At 41.6% G+C, this 23,968-nt stretch overlaps 2 protein-coding genes and 1 long non-coding RNA gene across 6 annotated transcripts; 2 read left to right on the top strand and 1 right to left on the bottom strand.

Moving 5' to 3' along the window:
- The first annotated feature begins 5,187 nt into the window (after nt 1-5,187).
- LOC121395601 lies at nt 5,188-8,256 on the top strand. Its single transcript, XR_005962583.1, has 3 exons — nt 5,188-5,330; nt 6,748-6,830; nt 8,169-8,256. It is a non-coding gene; the product is annotated as an uncharacterized LOC121395601 (long non-coding RNA).
- A 155-nt stretch (nt 8,257-8,411) lies between these two features.
- LOC108697025 (zinc finger and SCAN domain-containing protein 22) lies at nt 8,412-9,624 on the top strand. The gene has a single exon (XM_018226699.2). The coding sequence runs from the start codon at nt 8,491-8,493 to the stop codon at nt 9,514-9,516; it is 1,026 nt and encodes a 341-aa protein (XP_018082188.2). The 5' UTR covers nt 8,412-8,490; the 3' UTR covers nt 9,517-9,624.
- A 5,995-nt stretch (nt 9,625-15,619) lies between these two features.
- Nucleotides 15,620-22,462, bottom strand: znf628.L (zinc finger protein 628 L homeolog). Of its 4 annotated transcripts, none has more exons than XM_018226185.2 (2): nt 22,329-22,462; nt 15,620-20,104 (listed from the first exon to the last, which is right to left on the bottom strand). In XM_018226185.2, the coding sequence occupies exons 1-2, from the start codon at nt 22,448-22,450 to the stop codon at nt 16,849-16,851; spliced, it is 3,378 nt and encodes a 1,125-aa protein (XP_018081674.1). In that variant the 5' UTR covers nt 22,451-22,462; the 3' UTR covers nt 15,620-16,848. The 4 variants fall into 4 exon arrangements, with proteins under 4 accessions (XP_018081674.1, XP_018081676.1, XP_018081677.1 ...); XM_018226187.2 differs by having other exon boundaries at nt 22,144-22,389; XM_018226188.2 differs by having other exon boundaries at nt 22,269-22,380.
- Between the last annotated feature and the right edge of the window lie 1,506 nt (nt 22,463-23,968).

The following is a 23,968-nucleotide window of genomic DNA, read 5'->3' as shown; positions in this document are numbered from 1 at the left end:
AATTAATGGCTTTTGATAGGATCAGCTCACCATTTAGTAATGTTAGTGACTACATTTATGTGTAGAGGGACACAGTTCAACAATGCAGAATAATAGAAAGAATGTGCAGGCTGTACATAAATTTAGCAAAGGTTGACTTTCATTGTGCAGCTGCCTCATATGTACTTTCCTGCTGTGTTTGTTTCCCCATTCTTTGACTTTTGATTTTCCATTTTTCCATGTGCTCTATCCCTTTCCAAATGTCTTCATCTGCAACTCTGTCCCCCTTTTTCTTTTATTTACACTATCCTTCTCATGGGGAGCTCCAGAGCACCCTGTTGATGTCATAACTGCATTGGGACAATAGGTACCAAAAGGTGCTCTGGGGCAGGCACCTCTATCTCCAGTCTGCTGGAGCAGCCCAGTTGGCATCACATGTCATTTTTTTAAGAGAATCCATCAAGGAGAATCCCAGAGCTCTTTGCCCTGCTCTCGCTGGTTTCTCTCTTCTCAACATGCCCCATGGTGGTCCATACCCCAGGTTTCCACATAAGCATAACCTTACAACCACAGCCTGCTAGCTTGGGCATAGCCCCTACCCTCTGGTGCTTTCTCTGTCCTGCTGCATTCTGCCATTAACAAAGAGGGGACTCCTAAACCAGACTATGGTGCAGCCTCACACTATTTTTTACCCCACTGCCAAACCATTGCCATTGACCTCAAAGTACTAGTGTCACGAACGGCACCCAATATCCAGAACCCAAGCTAAGCTCCCTGGTCTCGGCTCTCACTTCTGCCTATATCCGCCGCCTTTCACCTCGGGAGGAGCCCTCGGCTAATTGGATGCCACCAAGTCTTATTTGAGAGAGGAGCAAAGCTAACGGTTCTGGACGAGCTAAGGGGCACGATCGTCTCACCAGGATACTGGGTGGAAGAACACCACTTGGAACAGGCAGGCCGGGCCAGCACAAGCAGAGAATAGTCAGACAGGCCGGAATTAGGATTGGAGAGCGTAGAATAGTCAGAACAGAGTAGTCAGGCAAGGCAAAGGTCAAATAACCAGAGGATCAATAAGAATCACTTAGGAAAGGCACTAGGAACAAACTAATTGAACCTAACAATGGGCAATGTGCTGTAAACCGCAATCCCTTTTTATACCATTTAAATTTCGTGCCATGAGTGATGACGTCATCACACCAGCGCATAAACCCGGAAGCGCAGGGGACCGGACACAGGAGGAGAAGGAGCAACGCGGCGGGCCTCCACGCCGAAGGAGTGGTGGTGGACCCCGCTGCCCACTAGACCACCAAGGTAAGTCCTTACAACTAGCTGTGCCTCTGAACCCAAAATCTTCTCAATGCTATACTGTAAATTGTCATTGAAAAATTTGAGAATTGTCTGAGAAGTGCACTGAATCTTGTCAATGTAATCCTTGGGCAATCACCCAATAATCCATATCACTTTAACCTTCCCACCATACAGTTTGTAACAAAACATGAATGTTAACAAACAACTTTTTTCATCCAGCTCCAACAACTTAAATACTTGGGTCCCCCTTTAAATCTTAAATGTTTGTGATATACTGCTTGAAACAAGTGGAAGTCCATCCCTAGTTTATTTATTTGCTCCTCTTTTTGGCTACAGATGTTGCTGCTCATCTTAAACATAAGAGTACTCAGTTTGTTACTATCCCAAACAACAACTGCACCTAACCTTTAAAAAAATCACTGCAAAACTTGTATCTGGATAATGCCATATCATCCTTATGCCTTAGAAATGGGTCACTGTCTGTTCCTTTTAATAATCAAATGACTGATATTGCAATGCACATTAACAGATCTTCCCACAGGGTATGATAAATGCTGTATTACTCAAAGTTTACCTCTCTCTTTTTTAAGTACCACCCCTAATATGAATATCATTAAACCTCCTATTGGGGGCTCTATGAATGGCCCACCATTGTGTCCAGTGCAACTATAAAAGTGGCATTCATTAAAATATTTGCATCCATTTCAGGATGTATGAGCTCTATGTTCTTGCTAAAGGTATGGGACCTCTTATCCAGGATGCTCTGGACCTGGGGTTTTTGGTTTTTGGATCTCCAAACCTTAAGTCTACTAAAAAAATTATTTAAACATTAAATAAACCCAATAGGCTGGTTTTGCCTCCAATAAGTAAGGATTAATTATATCTAAGTTGGGATCAAGTACAAGCTACTGTTTCATTATTACAGAGAAAAAGGAAATTGTTTTAAAAAATCTGAATTATTTAATTAAAATGGAGTCTATGGCAGATGGCCTTACCATAATTCGTGGCACTCTGGATAACAGGCTTCCGGATTACAGATACCATTCCTGTAGTAGGTATTGGATGATTATAATTACTCAATATCAACTATTCATTGTTAGTTTTCTATAAATCCATAGCAGTGCCTTTTTAAAGCCATTCGAATGCAGCAGATGATGTGTTTGGGTATATTTATTCAACTCATATTTAATATCCTCATTGTTGATGGCATTACTGTAATATACAGAAATAAGCAGAGGTAAAATTATGCATTACAGTACATATTTATTCAGCTAAACCAAATACCATACCAAATGGCCCCTGTTGGCCTGATAGGATACAGACCCACTTTGCATGCAAGTTTAAACAGTGGTACCTTTAAGTTAACTTTTAGTATGTTATAGAATAAATAATTCTAAACAACTTTTCAGTTGGTCTTCATTATTGATTTTTTTTATTTTTATTGATTGATTTTTATTTGCCTTCTGTGCTTCTGACTCTTTCAAATGCTCTATAAGGCTACAGATGTATTGCTACTTTTTATTGCTCGTCTTTCTATTCGGGTCCTCTCCTACTCACAGTTCAGTCTCTTATTTAAAGCAAGGCATGGTAGCTAAGGTCTTTGTGTCCTAGCAACCAGATAGCTGCTGAATAAAAAGCTAAATAACTCAAAAACGACAAAAATAACAAATCAAACCCAATGGCTAATTGACTCAGAACATCACTCTCTACGTCATACTAAAAGCTCAAAAGCTCAGAGCTAAAAACTCAAACCTGAACAACCCCTTTAATCATACTAAGACTATCTAGTCCAGGGCTGTCCAACTGGTGGCCCATGATCCCCACTTGTGTGGCCCCCCTAACTACCTGTTGTCTTTGCTTACCATGTGTAAGATTTAAATGATATCACTAAATAGATTAACTGGCCCCTGCATTGTTTAAACCTCATATTCAGACTAATCCCCTGTATTGTTCACACCTGTGATCCCCATTTATTGTTCACACTTGTGACACCTCTGTTATTTATATCCTAAAACCCTGTACTGTTCACACAGACTGAAACCACCCACATTGTTCACCTGTTCACACCTTATTCAAAATGTTAATGGTACCAGCACTGTGTCACTGTATGTAGTACATATTAGAGTGGTCCTAATGGTTTTCCCTGTCTCCTGCTCTGTTCTGCCTTCCATATGCTTCCTGTGTGTGCCCTGCTCTGCCTGTATGTGCCCTGCTCTGCCTGTGTGTGCCATACTCTGCCTGTATGTGCCATACTCTACCTGTACGTGCCCTGCTCTGCCTGTGTGTGCCATACTCTGCCTGTGTGTGCCATACTTTGCCTGTGTGCCCTGCTCTTCCTGTGAAACATAAGCCTGGTATTTGTTCTGGGGGTTTGTTAGCATTTGAAAATAAATTATTGTTAGGGGCCTCTAATCATGTGCTGGGGGTGCTGTGTTATCCAAGGTGAAGTGGAGGCATATGGATTTAAAGGAGAAGGAAAGCTATGGAGGTATTTTATTGCCAATAGATTAGCTGCAATAGTGCAAGCTAGAATGCTATATTTATTCTGTAGAATATTTTACCATACCTGAGTAAAAAGCTCTAGAAACTCTCTGTTTGTTTAGAATAGGAGCTGCAGTATTAACATGGTGTGACATCACTTCCTGCCTGAGTCTCTCCCTGCTCTGGGCTCAGATTACAGTAGAGAATGGAGGGGGTGGGGGGAGAGGAGCAAACTGAGCATGCTCTTGCCCAGGGCAATGAGGTTTAAGCTGAAGGCAGGAAGTCTGATACAGAAGCCCATGAGTACACAATAGAAGGAAAGAAATGTGGTGTTTCTTTTGACAGGGGACTCAGAGCAACATTACTTTGGGGGTTTACTGGTATATTTAGATGGACCTTTCTGATGAAGCTTACTTAGTTTTAACCTTTCCTTCTCCTTTAAGGGTATGTCTTAATATGACAACTTTTTTCACATATAAGTAATAAGTGATATCCCTGCAGTGACCACCAACCATTTGGTTTTTTGGTGTGCTACTACAATTAATGTGGAAATGATCTTGTGGTAACATGGGTGTGGTTTAAAGTGGGTGTGGTTTGAAAAAACAGGGAGTGGTCATCACTGGCTTCCATTATCGGCCCTCCACTATGCCCTCTGTACCACAGAAGTTGGACAGCACTGATTCTAGTCGATATATACCAAACCAAGACTCGTAGCCACTCAGTTCCTGCATACAATCAGTGCCCAATGGCCTGAATCTAGCAGGACTATCCTAATCTGAGGATCCTGTCCTAAATGACTGTGTCCATGACTTTGCCCTGTTTCCATGCCCGTGAAACCAGTTCTCTATCACCATAATTTATCCCATGATCAAAATGATCGGATTAGCCCGATATTGCCCTGCCTTTGGTGGGCATATTGGGTAAAGATCCACTCATTTAGTGAGGTTACCAAACCAACCATAGTGTATGGCTACCATTAAATTTAACTTAAAGGTGAACCACCCCTTTAGTAACAGTGCCTGCATCATTTTGTGCTCATTAAGGAATAGTTATGGGCTTTATTGTTCTATGGCATGTGAAGAGCTGCACACAAGGACCTCTCTGATGTACAAAAGATCTCCTATGTATTGGACACATTATTCTGCACTGCCCAGGTGACAGCTGACTGCATTTATTTATTGCAAAATAATAAATAAAAAGGATTTTAGTTACAAACTGATTCCTTCATGTACAATACCCTACCTGTGACCCCCCCACCGCTCATCATCACAGCACAACAATGAAAGTGACTTTCTTATAATGATGGCAGCACAGATTTCAGCTGGAGCACAGCTTCCCCCTATTGGATTGTGGTGGGAACGAATAATGCCTGCTCTGTTCCCCTGTTATCTGGAAATGCAGGGCACTCTTCCTGTGAGCTCACACACTGCATTAGTTAAATACCCAGTAGCCAGGAAAAGGGGGGTGACGAGGGGCTTGCAGCAGACTGAAAGGGAAAGCAGAGTGTCTGCACTGCACATCTGTACAGGCTGTTCACATCCTAGGAACAATACGTCCCTCAGGTAATGGCTGGGGATAGTGCTCAGGTGCATCAGCTCTGCCCCCCACAATTTACAGGACGTGCATGCACACTGATGGGATCCATTGTTCTGAAGCTGGCATACAGAATTCTAAAAAGGCATTTCCCAATCCTGTTATTGTAAGGAAAATGTTACCCCTTTTCTCTTATTATTAGCAATGGATGCATTGCTTGGTATGTAGGCTACTTGGTGCTTATTATCACTTTCTAGGCAGATGCACAGAACCTCATAGGATGGCATTGTTTGCTTATTCACCTTCTCGTAACCCTAATGCCCTTTCATTTCCACCAAAGTATCAGTCTGGCAGCCAGGGTAAACCATGATATCATTTCTAAATCCATGAGATCTGTTGTAGTGCTTATGCAATTGGATAGAAAATGTTTTCTTAGAAGCAGTACATCACAATACAGAGTTTAAACGATTGGTCACTTCCTGATACAGTTATGAGACCTAATATCCAGCACCTATTTCCAGAAAGCTCTGATACAGGAATTCCATTGGTCATAGGATCTGCAAGCAATTTTTAATTCTTTAATGTAAATGATTTATATTTCCTGTAAAGTGCTGCGGAATATGTCAGCACTATATAAATAGCAGGTATTTAAAAATAAATATATAATATTATTTCGTTTTTTTCTGTAATAATAAAATAGTACCTTGTACTTGTAACTAAACTGCATGGATCCTTATTGTTGTAAAAACAGTTTTTCTATTATGTTTAAATGTTTCTTGTAGCCTTAAAAGGATGCATCACTTTTAAGTTAACTTTTAGTATGTTATACAATAGCCAATTCTAACCAACTTTTCAATTGGTCTTCATTATTTTTTTTATAGTTTTTGAATTATTTGCCTATCTTCTTATCAGCTTTCAAATGGGGGGTCACTGACCCTATCTAAAACCAGATTGCTAAAATTGCAAACTGGAGAGCTGCTGAATAAAATAACTCAAAAAACACAAATTATAAAAAATTGAAATTGATTACAAATTGTCTCAGGATAACACTTTCTATATCATAATTAAAGTGAATTTAAAACCTTTAAAAAAAAGTGAATTCAAAGGTGAACAACTCCTTTAAGTATGGGAATCCAAATTTTGGAAAGATCCCTTACTTTAGTATACAGTGCTGTACATCATATATTTGGGCAGTGGGTTAAATAATCTGTTTTTCTAAAAATGGGTTATCATTTAGTATTCCACTGGGTCCACTAACATTTGGAGTGTCTTATTACTTTGGAATTGGTTTATTGTGCTCTCTGATGTTACAAATTCTATACACATGCATTTAAATGCACATCTTAAAGATTTGAAACCTTGTTTCTGTCAATATCACTTTTTTTACTTCGTAGAGTAGAATCTGATCATTGCTCTACACCTTTCAGCTTCTTCTTTTATTTCCAGGAAGACAAGATCCCCAGAAACGATTTTGTGCTCCACTTTTTCCTGACAAATGTGAGCCGCCGATGATCACAATGCACACAAAGGTATGGGCAGTACGTACTGCATGTTGAGTTAGCTAGTAGTAAGGTAGGTGTGCAGTATATATGTTGAGTTATCTGTTGCACTCATAATGCTGGGATCTGTGGCTTGCATTGCAAATAGTTGAGGAGCACACAATCATATTATTAAATACATGAACAAATTGTATGAAAAAATAAAAATCTATTATCTGAGGCCATCTCCCATATACTCCATTTTAATGAATTAAAATTTTTTAAACTGATTTGCTTTATCTCTGTAATAATAAAACAATACCTTGTACTTGATCCAAACTCAGATATAATTAATCCTTATCGAAGGAAAAAGAATCCTATTAATTAATGTTTAAATTGTTGTTTTAGTAGACTGAAGTTATGGAAATCCAAATTACAAAAAGACCCCTTATCAGAAAACGTTTTGGTCCCATAGTCCCATCCCTATGCTGGTATTGTCCCTAGGGGCATAATTATTAACACTGGAGACAAACATCACTGGTGATGCTGCCCACAGCAACCAATCAGCAATTAGATTTCAAGTTAGCAAAAAACCCAGAGTTTTGATTGGTTGGTGTTAATAAATTCACCCCTTGTGTATAGGCAAGAAGGACAGGCAATAATTGAACCAATTAACACAAGTGCTACCATGCAGAATGCATTGTACTGCTCTGCAGGCTATAGCTGACCATATAATATAGCTAATAATATAGTACGAAACCTGACAGACATCTATGTACTACGGAAGTCAGTCCAAGAATTGGAGAGGTTTGAAAACTTCATCTGCAGATGCACCATGCTGGCATCTACATAATGCATCTGAAAATTCAGAAGTAAAGATTGTCTGTGAATGGCTGCCATAAATTCATATTGTTGAACTTTGCAGCAATCCTTAAAATACTTTGTTCTCAAAACTAGAACATAAGCCTAGATCAGGAGTGCCCATACTTTACTAATGTGGGGTCTACTTTTAGTCATATTGTCCCATTATGATCTACATCTACATCCATAATATCACTGTTAACATTCTGTTCCGTGGAAAATACTGCTTAAATATTTTATTGATTTATAAGAGAATTTATATTATACTATATTTAAAAAAACAAGTATTTCTTATGTAGCCTTAACAGAATAAATAACTGAATGAAAAGAATAAAGTAGAAGGGTGATTTAGACAAGCTGTTTGTTGACAGTGTGTTGAGATCTACTGATCACCAGCTAAAGGTCTACTGGTGGATCCCAATCTATCTTTTAGACACCCATGGGCTAGATGATGCCTACTGCGCTGCTTTTGTTGCTGTCAGTGTTCATGTAGCAATATCATTTAACGTTTTTATTTTCTATTTACAGTGTTGGATTTGTAAAGAAGATTTGATCTGCTTTGGCTGATTAAATATTCAAAAAGCCCATCATGGAGTCTGCAAATCGGAAAACACAGTATCACCAGCCATGGAAGATCGACGAGTCTCGATACAGTAGACAATGGGCACCGAGGAAGCAGCTATGGAGCTCAGACGTGGGACTGTTTGACAGAGAGAAAGGCGGTCTATTTCTGAAACCGCAGTCTCTGCTTCAATTTGCAGATAGCAGCCGGCAAGGTCTACAGTCCAGGTTTAGGGAAAATGTAAGCACAAACCATATCCTGCAACATCTGCCTCCCAACAGCACAAACATGAGAGAGGACATTGTTATTCCTAATTTTTACAATCATTTAGGCTTTATGCAACAAGAAGGTCCATGCTATGGTGCAGTCTCATCGCAATGGATTGCTGCTGGGACAGAACTAATAAAACTAAACACTGAGCCTTTTGCCACCCCGCTTCTAAAACCTCCTTGGAGCTTTACACAAAATTCTTCTTTGCCAGAGAGAGATCGGATGTGGAATCCTGCTGATCCATCCATGGAATCTGTCAGAAGTATGGAGCAGGACTTTCTTAGGCCTTTATCTTCTTACACATCATCTCTATATTCCAAAGGGGGATCTTATCAAGAGAAGATAAATCGCTTGAAGGATCCAGCACTCAGCCTACCATTTGCAACTTGTGAACCAGAAAATGCAAGTTACCACTCCAACAACAACAGTATTCTTATCAATGGGACAATAGACCTCACAGATCCATCACAAGATAGCAAGGGCGGGAACACATGTGAGAGCGAGGAAAATAAATTCCTCTTAATTGATGATCGGGGAATCCCGTACACAGTCTTCAAAAAGGACCTCATAAATTCCCCAGAAACCGATGGCGAACTAGACGAGGATTCGCAAATCCCTAAAAGATTTCATTATTGCCCCATGTGTTTCAGGTCATTTCTTTACCTTTCAGACTTGGAGAGACACAGCGTCACACACTCGGAGCACAAACCGTTTGAGTGCAAAGTGTGCGGAAAGAGCTTTAAGCGATCGTCTCATCTACAACGTCACAAACACATTCACACGGGGGAGAGACCTTTTCAGTGTATTATCTGCAAGAAAGGCTTCCGGGAATCAGGGGAACTTCAGAGGCACCAGAGGGTGCACACAGGGGAGAAACCATATCAGTGTGAACTTTGCCATCTTCGATTCACAGAACGAAACACATTGCGCAGACATACTAAACGGAAACATTTCAAGGAACTGCTTTACCAACAGGACCCTGGAGATAGCAGTGACTGGGGTGAGGTTATAGAAGACATTTCTACAGAGGATAACATAGAATGAGTTCTTGGGAATCATACCCTATCCTTTATTTTACATAGTTGTCGTTGTTGTTGCGAACAATTCCTAAACGAATGGGATACTTACAGGAACATGTGTATTGTTGATGTGTTTCGTTGTACTTGAAGATTAATGTCTGACAGAACTGTCTTAGATACATAGAGTAGTTACTTAAAAGGCATATGGGAATTCATATCAATAAAGTGATAGGGCAATGACACATAAGTCTGTTCTTAACCATTTTGCCCCCACAAAGGGCCTGGTGCCCACTGGGTTACTAATTGTTTGGGGGGCAAAATGTTCAGAATAGCCCCATTAAGGAGTTGGTTGGTGTTATGAGTCATAATATCTAGTATTCCAGTGTCAGACTGGGGCTCCACCAGACATGTCCCATCAGGGGCCCACAACCCCCCAGCCCCCTGATAGCCCCTCGCCCCAGCTGCAACCCCCCTCTGCATACCTACCTATTTCTTTGGGCAGCTGGGGAGGCCAGGGAGCTTCTCAAGCAGCCGTTGAGATTGGGTCTGGACTGGGGCCACTGGGTTTTTTCCCGGTGTCCCATCAGCCCAGTCAGTCCCTGTCCAGGCAGCAGAAGCCTTTAAATGGCAAGCAAAAACCTGTAGTATGTTAGCAGTGATGCTCATTGGCCATTTCTGCACTGGATGATGATGGGGGAATGCAACAGATGTTCACTGGGTGAAACAGCTTGTAAATCTGACCTGATCCTTATTTTAGAGGTGCTAGACCAAGTTTGGGCCCCTAAATCAATACCCAGGGAAAGCTGCAATTCCCTTCAAGCAGTATTTACTGCATCTTGTGGTTTTATTTAGGGTTGTATTTTAAACACAGATGCCTTTTTAATGTTGACTTTTACAAAAAATCTAATTATACTTAGTTAGATATATAACGTGAACTATGATTAGACTACTGTGTAAAGAAAATTTCGAAGAGTACTATAATGGTGCAGCTGCTTTTGGTGGTCAAAAAAAGACATCTATATCTATACATCCTATGTACTGTATTACATACAACAAAGGAGTTACAACTCCTGCGCTCTACTGTTCCAAACTATTGTACTCCACTAGTAATGATTCCTTCCTTGGATGTAGGCACAGAACAACAGGGTCAGAAACAAATACTGCAGCTTTAAATGAATAAATGCATAGCTTACATTCACAATTTTATAAAATGTTTAGTAAAACATGGGGAGTGCAGAATGTTCTATACACACTGTGCAGTGTGCTCTCCTTCTACTGTCTACTTATAAAAAAAAAGATTTCCAAGGTCAAATGGCATCTTTATATTAAATCAATGCTTTAAGTTAACTTTTAGTATGTTATAGAATGACCAATTCTAATCAACTTTTCAATTGGTCTTCATTATTTATTTTTTCATAGTTTATGGAATATTTGCCATTTTCTTTCCAGCTTTCCTATGGGAGTCACTCGCCCCATCTAAAAACAAATGCTCTGTAAGGCTACACATTTATTGTTATTGCTACTTTTTATTTCTCATCTTTCTATTCAGGCCTCTCCTATTCATATTCCAGTCTCTTATTTAAATTAATGCATGGTTGCTGGGGTAATTTGGACCCTATCAATCAGATTGCTGAAGTTACAAACTGAAGAGCTGCTGAGTAAAAAGCGAACTAACTCAAGAATCACAAATAAAAACCAATTGCAAATTGTCTCACCCTCTACATCATACTGAAAGTTATCTCAAAGTTGAACAGTCCCTTTAAGTTGGCCTATTAAAATGTATTACCATCTTTAAACAATCATAAACCATAATTTTATATATGCAATATCTACATGATAGGCCACCAATTAAACAATGAATAAATGAATTAATAAAACCAGCCCTGTGCTCAGTCATTCACTGAGCAACCAAAGTGAAGAGCTTGCTAGGAATTCCCTGTTGGAATTCAAATAGCTTTCACTTTTGGTTGCTCGCTGCCAAGTTTCTAAAGCAGTAGTAACACTTATTAACTCTTAAGAGGAGGGAACTATAGCCAAAATTGAGGTAACTATATGATGACTGGGAAGTCAATCAGAAAGACCTCGTCCTAATAGGAGACACATGAAAAGATGAATCGAGTGAGGCAAAACATGATGATATGTACCTGCTACTGATCTTGTTCACATTTAAGTATGATGGTAGGGTCCAAATTACCTTAGCAAGCATACATCGATTTAAATAAGAGACTGGAATATGAATATGGGAGAGCGTCTGATTAGAAAGATGGACAATAAAAAGTAGCAATAACAATAAATGTGTAGCCTTTTGTTTTTTTAGATGGGGTCAGTAACCCCCATCTGAAAACTCGAAAGAGTCAGAAGAATACTTTTAAAACTATTTCAAAAATAATGAAGTAAAACTGAAAAGTTTCTTCAGGTTTCCTTTGCTCCTGTTGCAAAAATACACTTACATTTCTATTTCAGCTTAGCAAGAGACATGGAGATGTGATTTCTGTTAGGTGGGCTGTAGAGAACCCTGTAGAACTGTTGTTCTGAGCTGCTGGTCACTACAAGGGAAACTGCAATAATGGGCTTATAATACACAAAAGCCATGAATATCCTTTAAATTATATCCTTATAAACAGTGAGTTCTGATGTCATCAGTTATAAACGGTGAGTTCTGATGTCATTTCTGTCACATGACTCACTGAAATGTGTGTATTATAATAAATAACGTACCCCCAGTTGAAAAATATTAGGATATTAGAAGTTACCTTGGAGTTCCATGACCTGTATAAAAACACTCGGGGGCGAATTTGACCCGTTTCGCTTCGCCAAAAATTCGCCGCCGGCGAAATGTCGCAGACGCCCATTAAAGTCTATGGGCGTGAAAAAAAATTTGTCGCGCGGCGAAATTATTTTGTCGCGCGTCTTTTTTTTTGAAGCACGTCTCCATACAAGTCTATGGGCGTCATTTTTTCGGCGAAACGAGGCAAAAAAATTCGCCCATCCCTACTCGCGTTTTTATATGGTCATGAAACTCCTCGGTAACTTATAATATCCTTATAATTTACAAGAGGGGGTACTTTATTCACTATATTATGAACATCCCATATTAAAGGGATACTGTCATGGGGAAAAATTTTTTTTTTTTTCAAAACGCATCAGTTAATAGTGCTGCTCCAGCAGAATTCTGCACGGAAATCAGTTTCTTAACAGAGCAAACAGATTATTTTATATTCAATTTTGAAATCTGACATAGGGCCAGACAGGCCCGGACTGGCAATCTGTGGGTTCTGGCAAATGCCAGAGGGGCTGCTATAAGGTGCCATAGAAAGTCAGTATTTAGTGGGCTGGTGGGGCTGATTGGGCCTCTGTGTTGGCTGAGTGGGCCTCTGTGTACCTGAAATGCCAGGGCCTATTTTAATTCTCAGTCCAGGCCTGGGGCCAGACATAGTGTCAGTTTCCCAGCTGCCCCAGTCATGTGACTTGTGCTCTGATAAACTTCAATCACTCTTTACTGCTGAACTGCAAGTTGGAGTGATATAACCCCCTCCAATCACATGACATGACCAAGCAAATGACCTGAGATGTCTGCCTACACACCAATATTACAACTAAAAAAATGCACTTGCTGGTTCAGGAATTAAATTTAATATTGTAGAGTGAATTATTTGCAGTGTAAACTACATCATAAAAATCATGACAGAATGCCTTTAAAGGACAAGGAAAGGCAAAATAATAAAATCCCATTTTTACTTTCTTTTATGAAAAAGAAACCTATCTCCAATATACTTTAATTAAAAAATGTGTACCGTTTTTATAAGAAACCTGACTGTATGCATTGAAATTCTCCCTTCATTTACTGCTGTGGATAGGAATTGTCAGACGGTCCCTAACTGCTGAGCAGGGAAACAATCATACTTATGATCAGCAGGGGGAGCCCCCGCCTTACTTCCCAGCCATGCAGAACTCAAGCAGCTTTGTTTATGATGATCCCTAAGCAGCCCAGACCACATTGAGCATGTGCAGGGTCAGGGTCAGGCAAAGATGTTTAACAAAGTTACAAGATGACAGCCCCCTGTGGCCAACTTTGAAAGCATAAATCATTTGTTTGATTAGGCTTGTGGTGCAGTAAGTTCATGCTTATGTTTAGTATACAAAATACAGCATTTCTAGCCTTATTCTATTTTACACTTTCCTTGTCCTTTAAGGCTTTAGTGGAGAGCTGTTGTAGAGCTTTCATTGTGCAAAGTTATATTGTTAGGTGTAAGGTGATGAGACGTTCCTTTGCAAAATGCCTATGAATATCCTTCTCCACACTAATCATAGGCATTAAATAGGATGTTCAGTCATCTTGCAGTTGGTATTAAAGATGGCAGTTGAGAGTTCTATTCTTCATGGACCTTGCCTACAACTGGTAAATAATCCTACAATTCCTTGTAAATGTTACAGAATTATTAGTGGCTGTACATAACAGAATGCAGAAGTTTTTCCATGTATATATGGATGTTATGTTTGGAATCTGTCAATTTCCCCTATGGATTAAAAAGATGTGGTTACATGATATGCATGTGATATGTTCTGTGGCTGAAATGTTCTACTGTTCCTCAAAGCAAAAATCCTCCTACTGGTTCCACACTGGTGTCAGGCTAACACTATGAATAGTTGACTGTAGTGCTTCTCAGCACAGTGGCACTCACATCTACCAAATGCTGGCTGCTAATGATAGAGTTAAATTCATAGTGTGAGAGTTCCAGTTTGGCAAAAAAACACAACATGGGGTTAGTCGACATCTCTGCTTTAATCAAGGCACAGTCACACATGACCTTACCTGTACTGAAACAAAATCCCGCCCTAGCAAGGCCTTTGCCTTTAATTATGGACAAGGTTTGAAAGGCAACATATGGAATGTGCTGGGGGTTAGACATAAGATCACTAGGCAGGAGAAATTGGGAATGTAGGGCAATAAAGATCCATGTATGTAATGCCTACTAATGCCAGGACTCAGATGCACTTCAAAGGACTTCATTCAAAGAAAAGGTTTCATCACTAAGGGGCTCCCAATTTGTTAGCCCACACCCCTAATGATTATAATTGCTTACCTCAGACTCCATGTTGATGCTACTCTTCTCTGAAAAATGTGCTGGCCCCGGGTAATATTTAGTGGCATTACTAGCAAATTCAATCTAGGGCCCCAAAATATTGATACGTTGGCCTATTCTACCAAGATGTATTAAAATTGCTCATTAATTAGGGCCTCACTGGGCCACTACAATCCTGGGCTCTCCTGCAACCATAAGTTCTGCTTCAGCAATGGAACTACCACTGGTGGGGCCCAGGTACAGGACATTCAGCTGGTCCCCCAACCCCGTTCAGAAGCAAGTATCTGATCCACATGCACACAAGGCTTTGGCAGGCCCAGGTGTAACTGCACCCTCCGAAGTTCTGCAACTAGTAGGGTTATTCAGAAGAATTATATATGAAAGATGCAAACACAATATATATATTCAGTAAAAGCAGCCTATGTTGTAATGATCATACCATGAATATCCTGTAAATTATATCCTTATAATACACAAAAGCCATGAATATCTTGTAAATGATATCCTTATAAATGGTGAGTTCTGAGGTCATCAGTTATAAACGGTGAGTTCTGATGTCATTTCTGTCACATGATCACTGAAAATCGTGTATTACAATAAATAAAGAATGGTCTTCAGCCTCGTGCTTTTATATGGTCATGGAACTCCTCAACCACATATATATATATATATATATATATATATATTCATTATATAACAAAGTATAACAAATGAGAGCAAAGCTGCCTTTGTATTATATGATTCAGTGTATCAAGAAACAACCCGAATGCATGGTGCATTTTCTGTAATACTTCAGCATACTCCTGAGGGTTCTAGTAGTGTCTGTATCATCTACACTTGGGTCTCATCGGGTTATTACCCACCTACATCATATCACTGCTACAGAAACCTCTCATTTGGCCTTGTTTTATCCTCTACAGTTGGGTGTTATAAAATCTTCATTGATACCTATGTTTTTATCAATCCATTTTACCCACCAAAAAATCCAAAAATGTCTAGATGTGAAATATTGTATGCACTGCAAATAATTGGAATACGAAAGTATATTTTGTTTCTTTATTTCAAGGAGTCTCAGAATCCCATCTTTACTTAGTTCCTCTACGTGAGTACTGCTAAAACCAAAGTATAGCATCTAGAAGCATGGGTATATGTATATACAGTATATCTATGTGTGTGCCATGCAAATATAATCGGATTGAAACTTTTTTTATGATAAGTAAATTATTTCAACAGTAATTATCCTACGCAAAGGCCAACCAAAGCCTACAGGCCAAATGCATAATCTTAAACATGTGAGTGCTTTATAAGAACTACTAATATTACAGTTACAGGGTGCAAGCTTACAATGCAGACACAAAGGTACCTAATGAAATCTGTTAAAAATTAACATCATAAACTAAATCAAGGTGACTCCATTTATCAACACAGTCAAGCCCAAATCTGAAATGCTCCAGGTCGGTCTCAGGAAGTAAAGGCATACAGTATTCCTAGGGGCAATTCCTAGAGTGGCAAGGAAAAGTGCAAATGTTCCATTAAATCTTGTTTACTTCATATGCCATAACACATAACTACAGTTGTTATGCACCCAGCACATTTGTTTTGTTTTTTTTTATTATTTGTTAAAAATGCACATTGAATAAAAAGAAAAATAGTCATAAATACCAGAAGAACAGGTTCAAAATGTGCTCTTTTTCAACATTCTTTCTGGTCCCAAAATTTAAAAAAAAAAAGCTACAATTTGTAGTTTACAAATTTTCTTTAAAAAGTGCTAATTAGTGAAGCAGGCTATTGCTCACAGCGTAAACCTGAAATCAATAACAAGTGTCTTTTTTCCTTTAAAGACCATTAATTGGTTCGGCATTGCCAACCACAGGTGCAAAGGTTTTGTGTAAGCTCCTGAACAATGACTTATGGAGATCACAGATGCAGAGAATGAAAATGGATTGAGTAAAAGTCTTTAGGTGGTCTTTGTCCTATAATGGAAACCACTGTGCCACTTCATGATCCCAATCTTTGCTCTTCTGTCTTTACTGGAACATTGATGCACTGAACGTTTTTATGAATGAAGGATAAATTCACCCCCTTTAAGAGTAATACATAACACAGTACATTCAAACAGTTCATAATAGACAAATATATTTATATATTTTAGACTTCACTGAACATCCCAGTGTAACATGAACAGATCCTTCCTTCACAAGCCCATTATTTAATGTCACAGCCTGAGGTCTCTTAAGCTAGGACAGTTACGTGCGTCGTCTCTAAAGCTATGTTTAGAATGTTTGGACAAGTTGTACTTTGGGTACAGTCTGCACAATCTGTATGGAGGGTGGGCCTTGCTGTACTCCCTGCACGGGGCTTTTCTGAACCAGCTCTACCGTTTGAATGGTTTGGCTTCCATTTGAAGCTGTGGGTATACTTTTATATACATTTTGCACGTTTTGAATAGCCTGGACACCCTGGTTATTTGGAACAGTCCTCAGCTGCAGATTCTGCAAAATCTGGACAGTGCCGGGATTATGGTTATTTGGAACCAGCTGTATATTCTGGCCACCTTGCAAGCTTTGGGCGTTTTCTACAACTTGAATGTTTTGGTCGCCCTGTATATTATCCACTACTTGAAGGGTCTGCTCTCCCTCAGAACTCTGTATTATAAATACTTTTTGACCGGCAGGAATGGCAGTATTGGGTTTCGTTATGGCTTGTATTTGGACATTCTGGACATCCTGCAAATTCTGAATATTTTCCACTTCTTGCACACACAGCCTGGTCTGTTCTCCATTAGCATTTTGAAGAACAATGATATTCTGTAAGCCTTCTTCAGTTTGCAAGGTCTCAATGTGGACATCATGAACATCTTCCATGGACTGCAAAGTTTCTACGCTCTCGCCAGTACTCAAGAGCTCTTCTGGGGAATTTTGCACCACAATCAAATTCTGGCTTTCTTGTATGTTGGACAGATCTGGCGTACTAGCTGCTGTCTGTACATGAACATTGGAGATAGTCTGGGTACTTGGTACAGTCTGGATCTGTAGGTTAGGAATTTCTTGAGAACTTGATATGGTTCGAATCTGAATACCGGAAACATCTTGAGGCGTGGTTGAGGTCTGAATATGAACATTAGCTATGTCTCTTGTCATAGGGGCTGGTTGTATCTGTATGTTAGAGGTCTTCTGTGAGGAAGGAATAGCATTTATCTGCAAGTTTGCCAATTGGTGAGGACCTTGATCACTAACATTCTGTAGTACAAGTACATTTTGTCCAAGTGGTAATGCCTGGGTTCTTGGAGAGCCTTGTATGGCTTGAATTTGCACATGCTGAAGAGGTTGAATACTAGGAACAACATGCCCTGTGTTAGGCATAATAACAAAATTATGATTAGGAGCAACATTACAGGGTGCCACAGGCTTTTTCTGTTTGGAGCACCTACGCCCTGGTTTGCTCTGCGAATTCCTTTGCTGTGCATTATTCTGTACTAGACTCACATTGGAATTATTTACGGCTATAGGAACCTTCTGCTGGCTTTGAAAAACGTGTGTATTTGGCAGAAGTAATAACTTTGGAGTGTTTTGTTGCATAACTTGCACCAGTACAAATGTTTGAAGATTAGAAACACTGGGTTGGTTGCTTCCATCAAATGTTAGGGGTGCAGGCATACTAGGTATAATCTGCACTCCTGGATTGTTTGGTAAAACCTGTACATTTTGGGAGTTCTGAATATTTTGTGTGGAGTTTTCCGTAGTTACCAAAGTAGCTGAACTATGGGTACGCAAATGCCGCTGAAGGTAAGATGACATGACAAAACTTTTACCGCATACTGTACATTTGAAAGGCTTGTCACTGGAGTGCGTTCGCTGGTGTAGCTGCAAGTTGGAGGAATGAGTGAAACACTTATCACATTTATCACACTTGTAAGGCCTTTCTCCTGTATGAGTTCTTTCATGTTGACGCAGATTAGAAGTCTGAGTGAAGGTTTTTCCACACATCAGACAGGTAAATGGGCGCTCACCTGTGTGTAACTGCTGATGCCTGCGTAAACATGAAGTGTTTTTGAACGATTTGCCGCAGTCAGTACAACTGTAAGGACGTTCACCTGTGTGCTGTCGAAGGTGGTACTGATAATGGGAGGACCATTTGAATGTTAGACCACATTCTGCACACTTGAAAGCTCGGACACCTGTATGTACCCGCTGATGGATGGATAAAAGTGACGATCTCTTAAAAGCTTTCCCACACTCTGAACATTTGTACGGGCGTTCTCCAGTGTGGTCTCTCATGTGATACCGGAGGCCCGATGTACCTTTGAATGCTTTACCACACTCTGTACACTTGTACTGACGGTCAACCGTTTCTGTAGCCGCCGTAGCAGTAGATGGCTGAGTGATTTCTGATGTCTGTGGACATGTGACCTCAGCCTCTGTTTGAATGAACTGTTGCTCTTCTGTGTGAGTTCTCTGATGTACCAAAAGGTTTGAGAGCTGCACAAAGGTCTTCTCACAGATGGAGCACTTGAAAGGCCTTTCGCTGGAGTGACAGTGTTGGTTGTGGCGAGAGAGACCAGAAGCATTTTTGAATGTTTTATCGCAGTTTGTGCAAGGATATATAGGCTCTTCTACATGGGTCTGTTGATGGACCAAAAGCAAATCTTCATTTTTGAAGGTCATATCACAATCGCCACATTTAAACACCATCTCTACCGTCTCCACAGCAGCTGTAGTTGTCAGATACACTTCTGTTTCAGCGTGTACAAATGCCTGCTCGATGGCATGAGACTGCAAATGTTTTTGCAAAAAAGAGTCTGAAATGAACACTTTCCCGCACAGTTCGCATTTGTGAGAAACGCCTGCAGAGTGTGTGCGTTGGTGAAGCAGGAGGTTGGAGGAGTGGGTGAAAGATTTTCCACAGTCTTCACATTTGTATGGGCGTTCGCCTGTGTGAATTCGTTGATGTTGCCGAAGGTTAGTAGACTGTGTGAAAGCCTTCCCGCAAATTGTGCATATATAGGGTCTCTCACCAGTGTGAATATTTCTGTGTCGTCTTAAACTTGATGAGTTTTTAAAGGCCTTCTCGCAGACGTTACACGGATATGGCCTCTCTCCTGTATGTTGCCTCACGTGATACTGATAATGAGAAGACCACTTAAATGCCATTCCACAAATATTGCATTTAAAGGATTTCACTCCTGTGTGTACGCTCTGATGGATCTGCAATAACGAAGAGCGTTTAAATGCTTTGCCGCATTCCAGGCACTTATATGGACGTTCTCCAGTGTGGCTCCTTTGATGATAAAGCAGAGCAGATGAGCCTTTAAAGGCTTTGGGACATTCTGTGCATTTGTATGGCCGCTCACCAGTGTGAGTCCTTTGGTGGTGAATCAGTCTAGAAGACCATTTAAACACTTTCCCACACTCGTGGCACTCGTACTGATGGTCATTGGATTCTACAGTCTGCACAGGGGGCTGTTGTTGAACAGATGTCGTCTGGACTTCAGACATTTCCAGTTGCTGCTCCCCAACCATCTTTACAGAACTAGAAAAAAAATAATGGTTAGAAAAAGTCTGTTAAGTCATTTCTGCAGTTATCCCAAATCTTCCTCTACCACAGGGAATATATACAACCTTAAATACAAATGATACCCCACTTTGCTGTAACCTCTTACCAATGGTAATGTGAACTTACCGCTTGCACATACCTCTTCAATTGTCCAGGGGGCTCAGGTGAGGTCCGGTGGCAAGCTAGAACTGAAAGCCATACCATAAAAAGGAGGAGAATGAGGAGCACTAAGGGTTGGTGGTGGCTTCTATGGTGTTATGGGACTGTAGAACATTGGACCCTCAGCAATTCTCTCATTGTACTGAGCAAATTCTATACAGAATTGTAGTTATTGAAGTTGCAATTTTATTTACTTTTTTTTTTAACAAGGCACAAACAAAGAAAAGAATGTGCAAACGTGTTCACGTGTAATAATTAAACAGCAGCTTCAACACGATCCCAACTAGGAAGTATTAATCCTTATTGGTGGGATAACAATCCCATTAGGATGTATGTAATGTTTAAATTATTTTAGCTGTATATAGTAAATATTTTTTTAATATATGTAAATATGTATATGTAATATATGTAAATATTTAATGGCAGGTCCTAAGCATTCCAAACCAGTCCCATCCCCAGCCCGCTCTCTTCCAACCTGCTGCAACCATGGCCAGCCTTCTTCCAACCTGCCCAAACCCAGCCCGTCCTCTTGCAACCAACCCTGGCCCGGAAGAGGGTTGGCCACGTTTGAAAAAGGGCTGGAGCAGGTTAGAAGAGGGCTGGCCGGGTTTGGAAGAGGGTGGGCCGAGGTTGGGACTGGTTAGACTGGTTCCAACCTGCCCGCCCTCTTCTAACCAGTCCCAACCCCAGCCCGTACTCTTCCAAACTGCTCCAACCCCGGCCCACCCTCTTCCAACACCAGCCAGCCCTCTTTCGGGCCAGGGTTGGTTGGAAGAGGGCTGGCCAGGGTTGGTTGGAAGAGGGCAGGCCAGGGTTTGCGCAGGTTGGAAGAGGGCGATCTGGGGTTGGGACTGGTTGGAAGAGGGCTGGCCAGGGTTGAGACTGTTTGGAAGAGGGTGGCCTGAGGTTGAGACTGGTTGGAAGAGGGCGGGCCAGGGTTAGGGCAGGTTGGAAGAGGGCGATCTGGGGTTGGGACTGGTTGGAAGAGGGCGTGCCAGGGTTAGGGCAGTTTGTAAGAGGGCGTTGGGGTTGGAAGGGGGCGTGCCAGAGTTAGGGCAGGTTGGAAGAGGGCGTTGGGGTTGGAAGAGGGCGTGCCAGGGTTAGAGCAGGTTGGAAGAGGGTGTTGGGGTTGGAAGAGGGCGTTGGGGTTGGAAGAGGGCGGGCCAGGGTTAGGGCAGGTTGGAAGAGGGCGATCTGGGGTTGGGACTAGTTGGAAGAGGGCGTGCCAGGGTTAGGGCAGTTTGTAAGAGGGTGTTGGGGTTGGAAGAGGGCGTGCCAGAGTTAGGGCAGGTTGGAAGAGGGCGTTGGGGTTGGAAGAGGGCGTGCCAGGGTTAGAGCAGGTTGGAAGAGGGTGTTGGGGTTGGAAGAGGGCGTTGGGGTTGGAAGAGGGCGTGCCAGGGTTAGGGCAGGTTGGAAGAGGGCATTGGGGTTGGAAGAGGGCGGGCCAGGGTTAGGGCAGGTTGGAAGAGGGCGTTGGGGTTGGAAGAGGGCGTGCCAGGGTTAGAGCAGGTTGGAAGAGGGTGTTGGGGTTGGAAGAGGGCGTTGGGGTTGGAAGAGGGCGTGCCAGGGTTAGGGCAGGTTGGAAGAGGGCATTGGGGTTGGAAGAGGGCATTGGGGTTGGAAGAGGGCGGGCCAGGGTTAGGGCAGGTTGGAAGAGGGCGGGCCGGGGTTGAGTGGAAGAGGGCGTGCCAGGTTGGGGCAGGTCAACTTTTTGTTGACATCCACCTCATTGCTCTACAGTACATAACATTTTCATTTCTCTTTACTCCAACATTGTAATACAACTAAAGTTAAATTAAAATCTGTATTCACCGCGGGTTTGGGGTGTTAAATTGCCCCCGCTGTGTCGCACTTACTCGGGTTTTTCGGCCCCAGTGTCAGGGAGCTCATTAATATGAGAGGAAGGACAGGACTGCTCGTGTAGTCAGAGTTTTAGTCCCGACAGAGCCGTATGGGGGTTTAGAGGAGGTGCACATCTCACCCTGTAATCCAAGTCAGTGCATACTGCCCAACAGTCCCGCACTCCCGGATCGCTACTTACGCCTCCCACAAAACGCCAAAGCTTCTTCCTCCTGTCTTACAGAAAATACGGGCGTCACAAGTCTCATCACGCGAGAGTGGCGTCACGATGCATGTAAGCGCGTAGACGCCTTGTGGGCGCATTTCCTGCTGGTCTTGTTAGAAAACAAAAACTAAGTTAGGAAACAAGGCTCCTAAAGGATATTATGTATTAAAAGACTATGTTTTTGCTGACACGGCTCTGTTTCTATAGCAGACAGTGTAGTGTGTGGTGCTAGTTGAGGAACAGTAACATTAAATATGAAAGTGTATTAAAGTAATACAAATATAATGCAGTGTTACCCTGCACTGGTAAAACTGCCGCGTTTGCTTCAGAAACACAACTATTATATATAAATAAGCTGCTGTGTAGCAATGGGGGCAGCCATTCAAAGGAGAAAAGGCTCAGGTTACACAGCAGATAGGGTTGCCACCTGTCCACAAGGGTTGCCAAGTCTAATATTCAAAACCAGCACAAAAGTTGCCAAGAGGCACTTCAAAAATAGCCCAATGTTTGCAGTGAAAAAAAGGTCTGTAAATAAATGATTATATGTCTTTTTAACACTTGCAAATTTTTCCATGAAGCAAAATGTGACAGCGTAATGTCTACACAAGTCCTATTGCATGCTGGGTATTGTAGTATATTAGACTTGGCAAATTGTTAAACTACATTACCCAACAAGCATTGGGAGTCTCAGGTTTGGCACTTAGGGCAAGAAAAACCAGCCAAAGGCCCAAAAAGTAACCCAAATCCGTACCTTGGCTAGTTTGTACTTTCAAAATCTGCCTGGGCTTTAAATTAGTAGCCCAATTTGGCTGGAAAACAGACGACCTGACCAGACAGCCCGGTTTTTTGAAGGAAAACCGGGAGGGACTTCCTAGGATTAATGTTTTAATCCTAATGGCCTAATGGCCATGACATAGCCCTGCCGCCGTGGCTCGCCCCAATAGTGCCATGGGCCCACCCCCACACATTGTGGCCCTGCCCCCCAGTTCGACCGTAAAGAAGGTAGCAACCCTAGTTGCCACCTGGCCGGTATTTCACCAGCGTAGCCGGTAAAATACCAACCAAGTTTCCGTCCCTGGCCTGCCTCAGATCTACCCCTCTCCCCTACTCACCTAATCCAAGGGCTGCAGTCCCTTCCAGGTGAAACATCATAACCCCACCTAGGGTTGCCACCTTTTCCCCCAGTAAAGACTGGACAGGGCCATGATTACGGTTGTCACCTTTTCTGGAAAAAAATACTATATATTTATCTATTTTGCCTATTAATAACATTGGGATCAGCCATAATTTTTACCGACCATGCCGGTAAAATACTGGCCAGGTGGCAACCCTGGCCATGATGTATAGGGGCGTGATCATGATATGGAGGGGTGGGCTATGATGTGGCGATTGGCTGATCTTAGTGTCAATCATGGGGAATCCTGGGCAGGAAGTTTTGACCCTTCAAATTACCAGGCTGTTCGAGTTAAAACTGGACAGGTGGCAACCCTAACCCCGCACCTGAAATGGCACAACCCTGCACCTCTCTGGCCCATCCCCCACACTATAGGTCGCAGGCCTAACTAAAAGGCGGTAAACCTAACAGCAGATAAGCTCTGTAGAACATAATGGTGTTA

The sequence above is a fragment of the Xenopus laevis genome, chromosome 7L (assembly GCF_017654675.1).
Source record: "Xenopus laevis strain J_2021 chromosome 7L, Xenopus_laevis_v10.1, whole genome shotgun sequence".
Lineage (NCBI taxonomy): Eukaryota > Metazoa > Chordata > Amphibia > Anura > Pipidae > Xenopus > Xenopus laevis.
The sequence above is the reverse complement of the archived record's forward strand: the minus strand, read 5'-3'. Positions and strand labels throughout refer to the sequence as shown.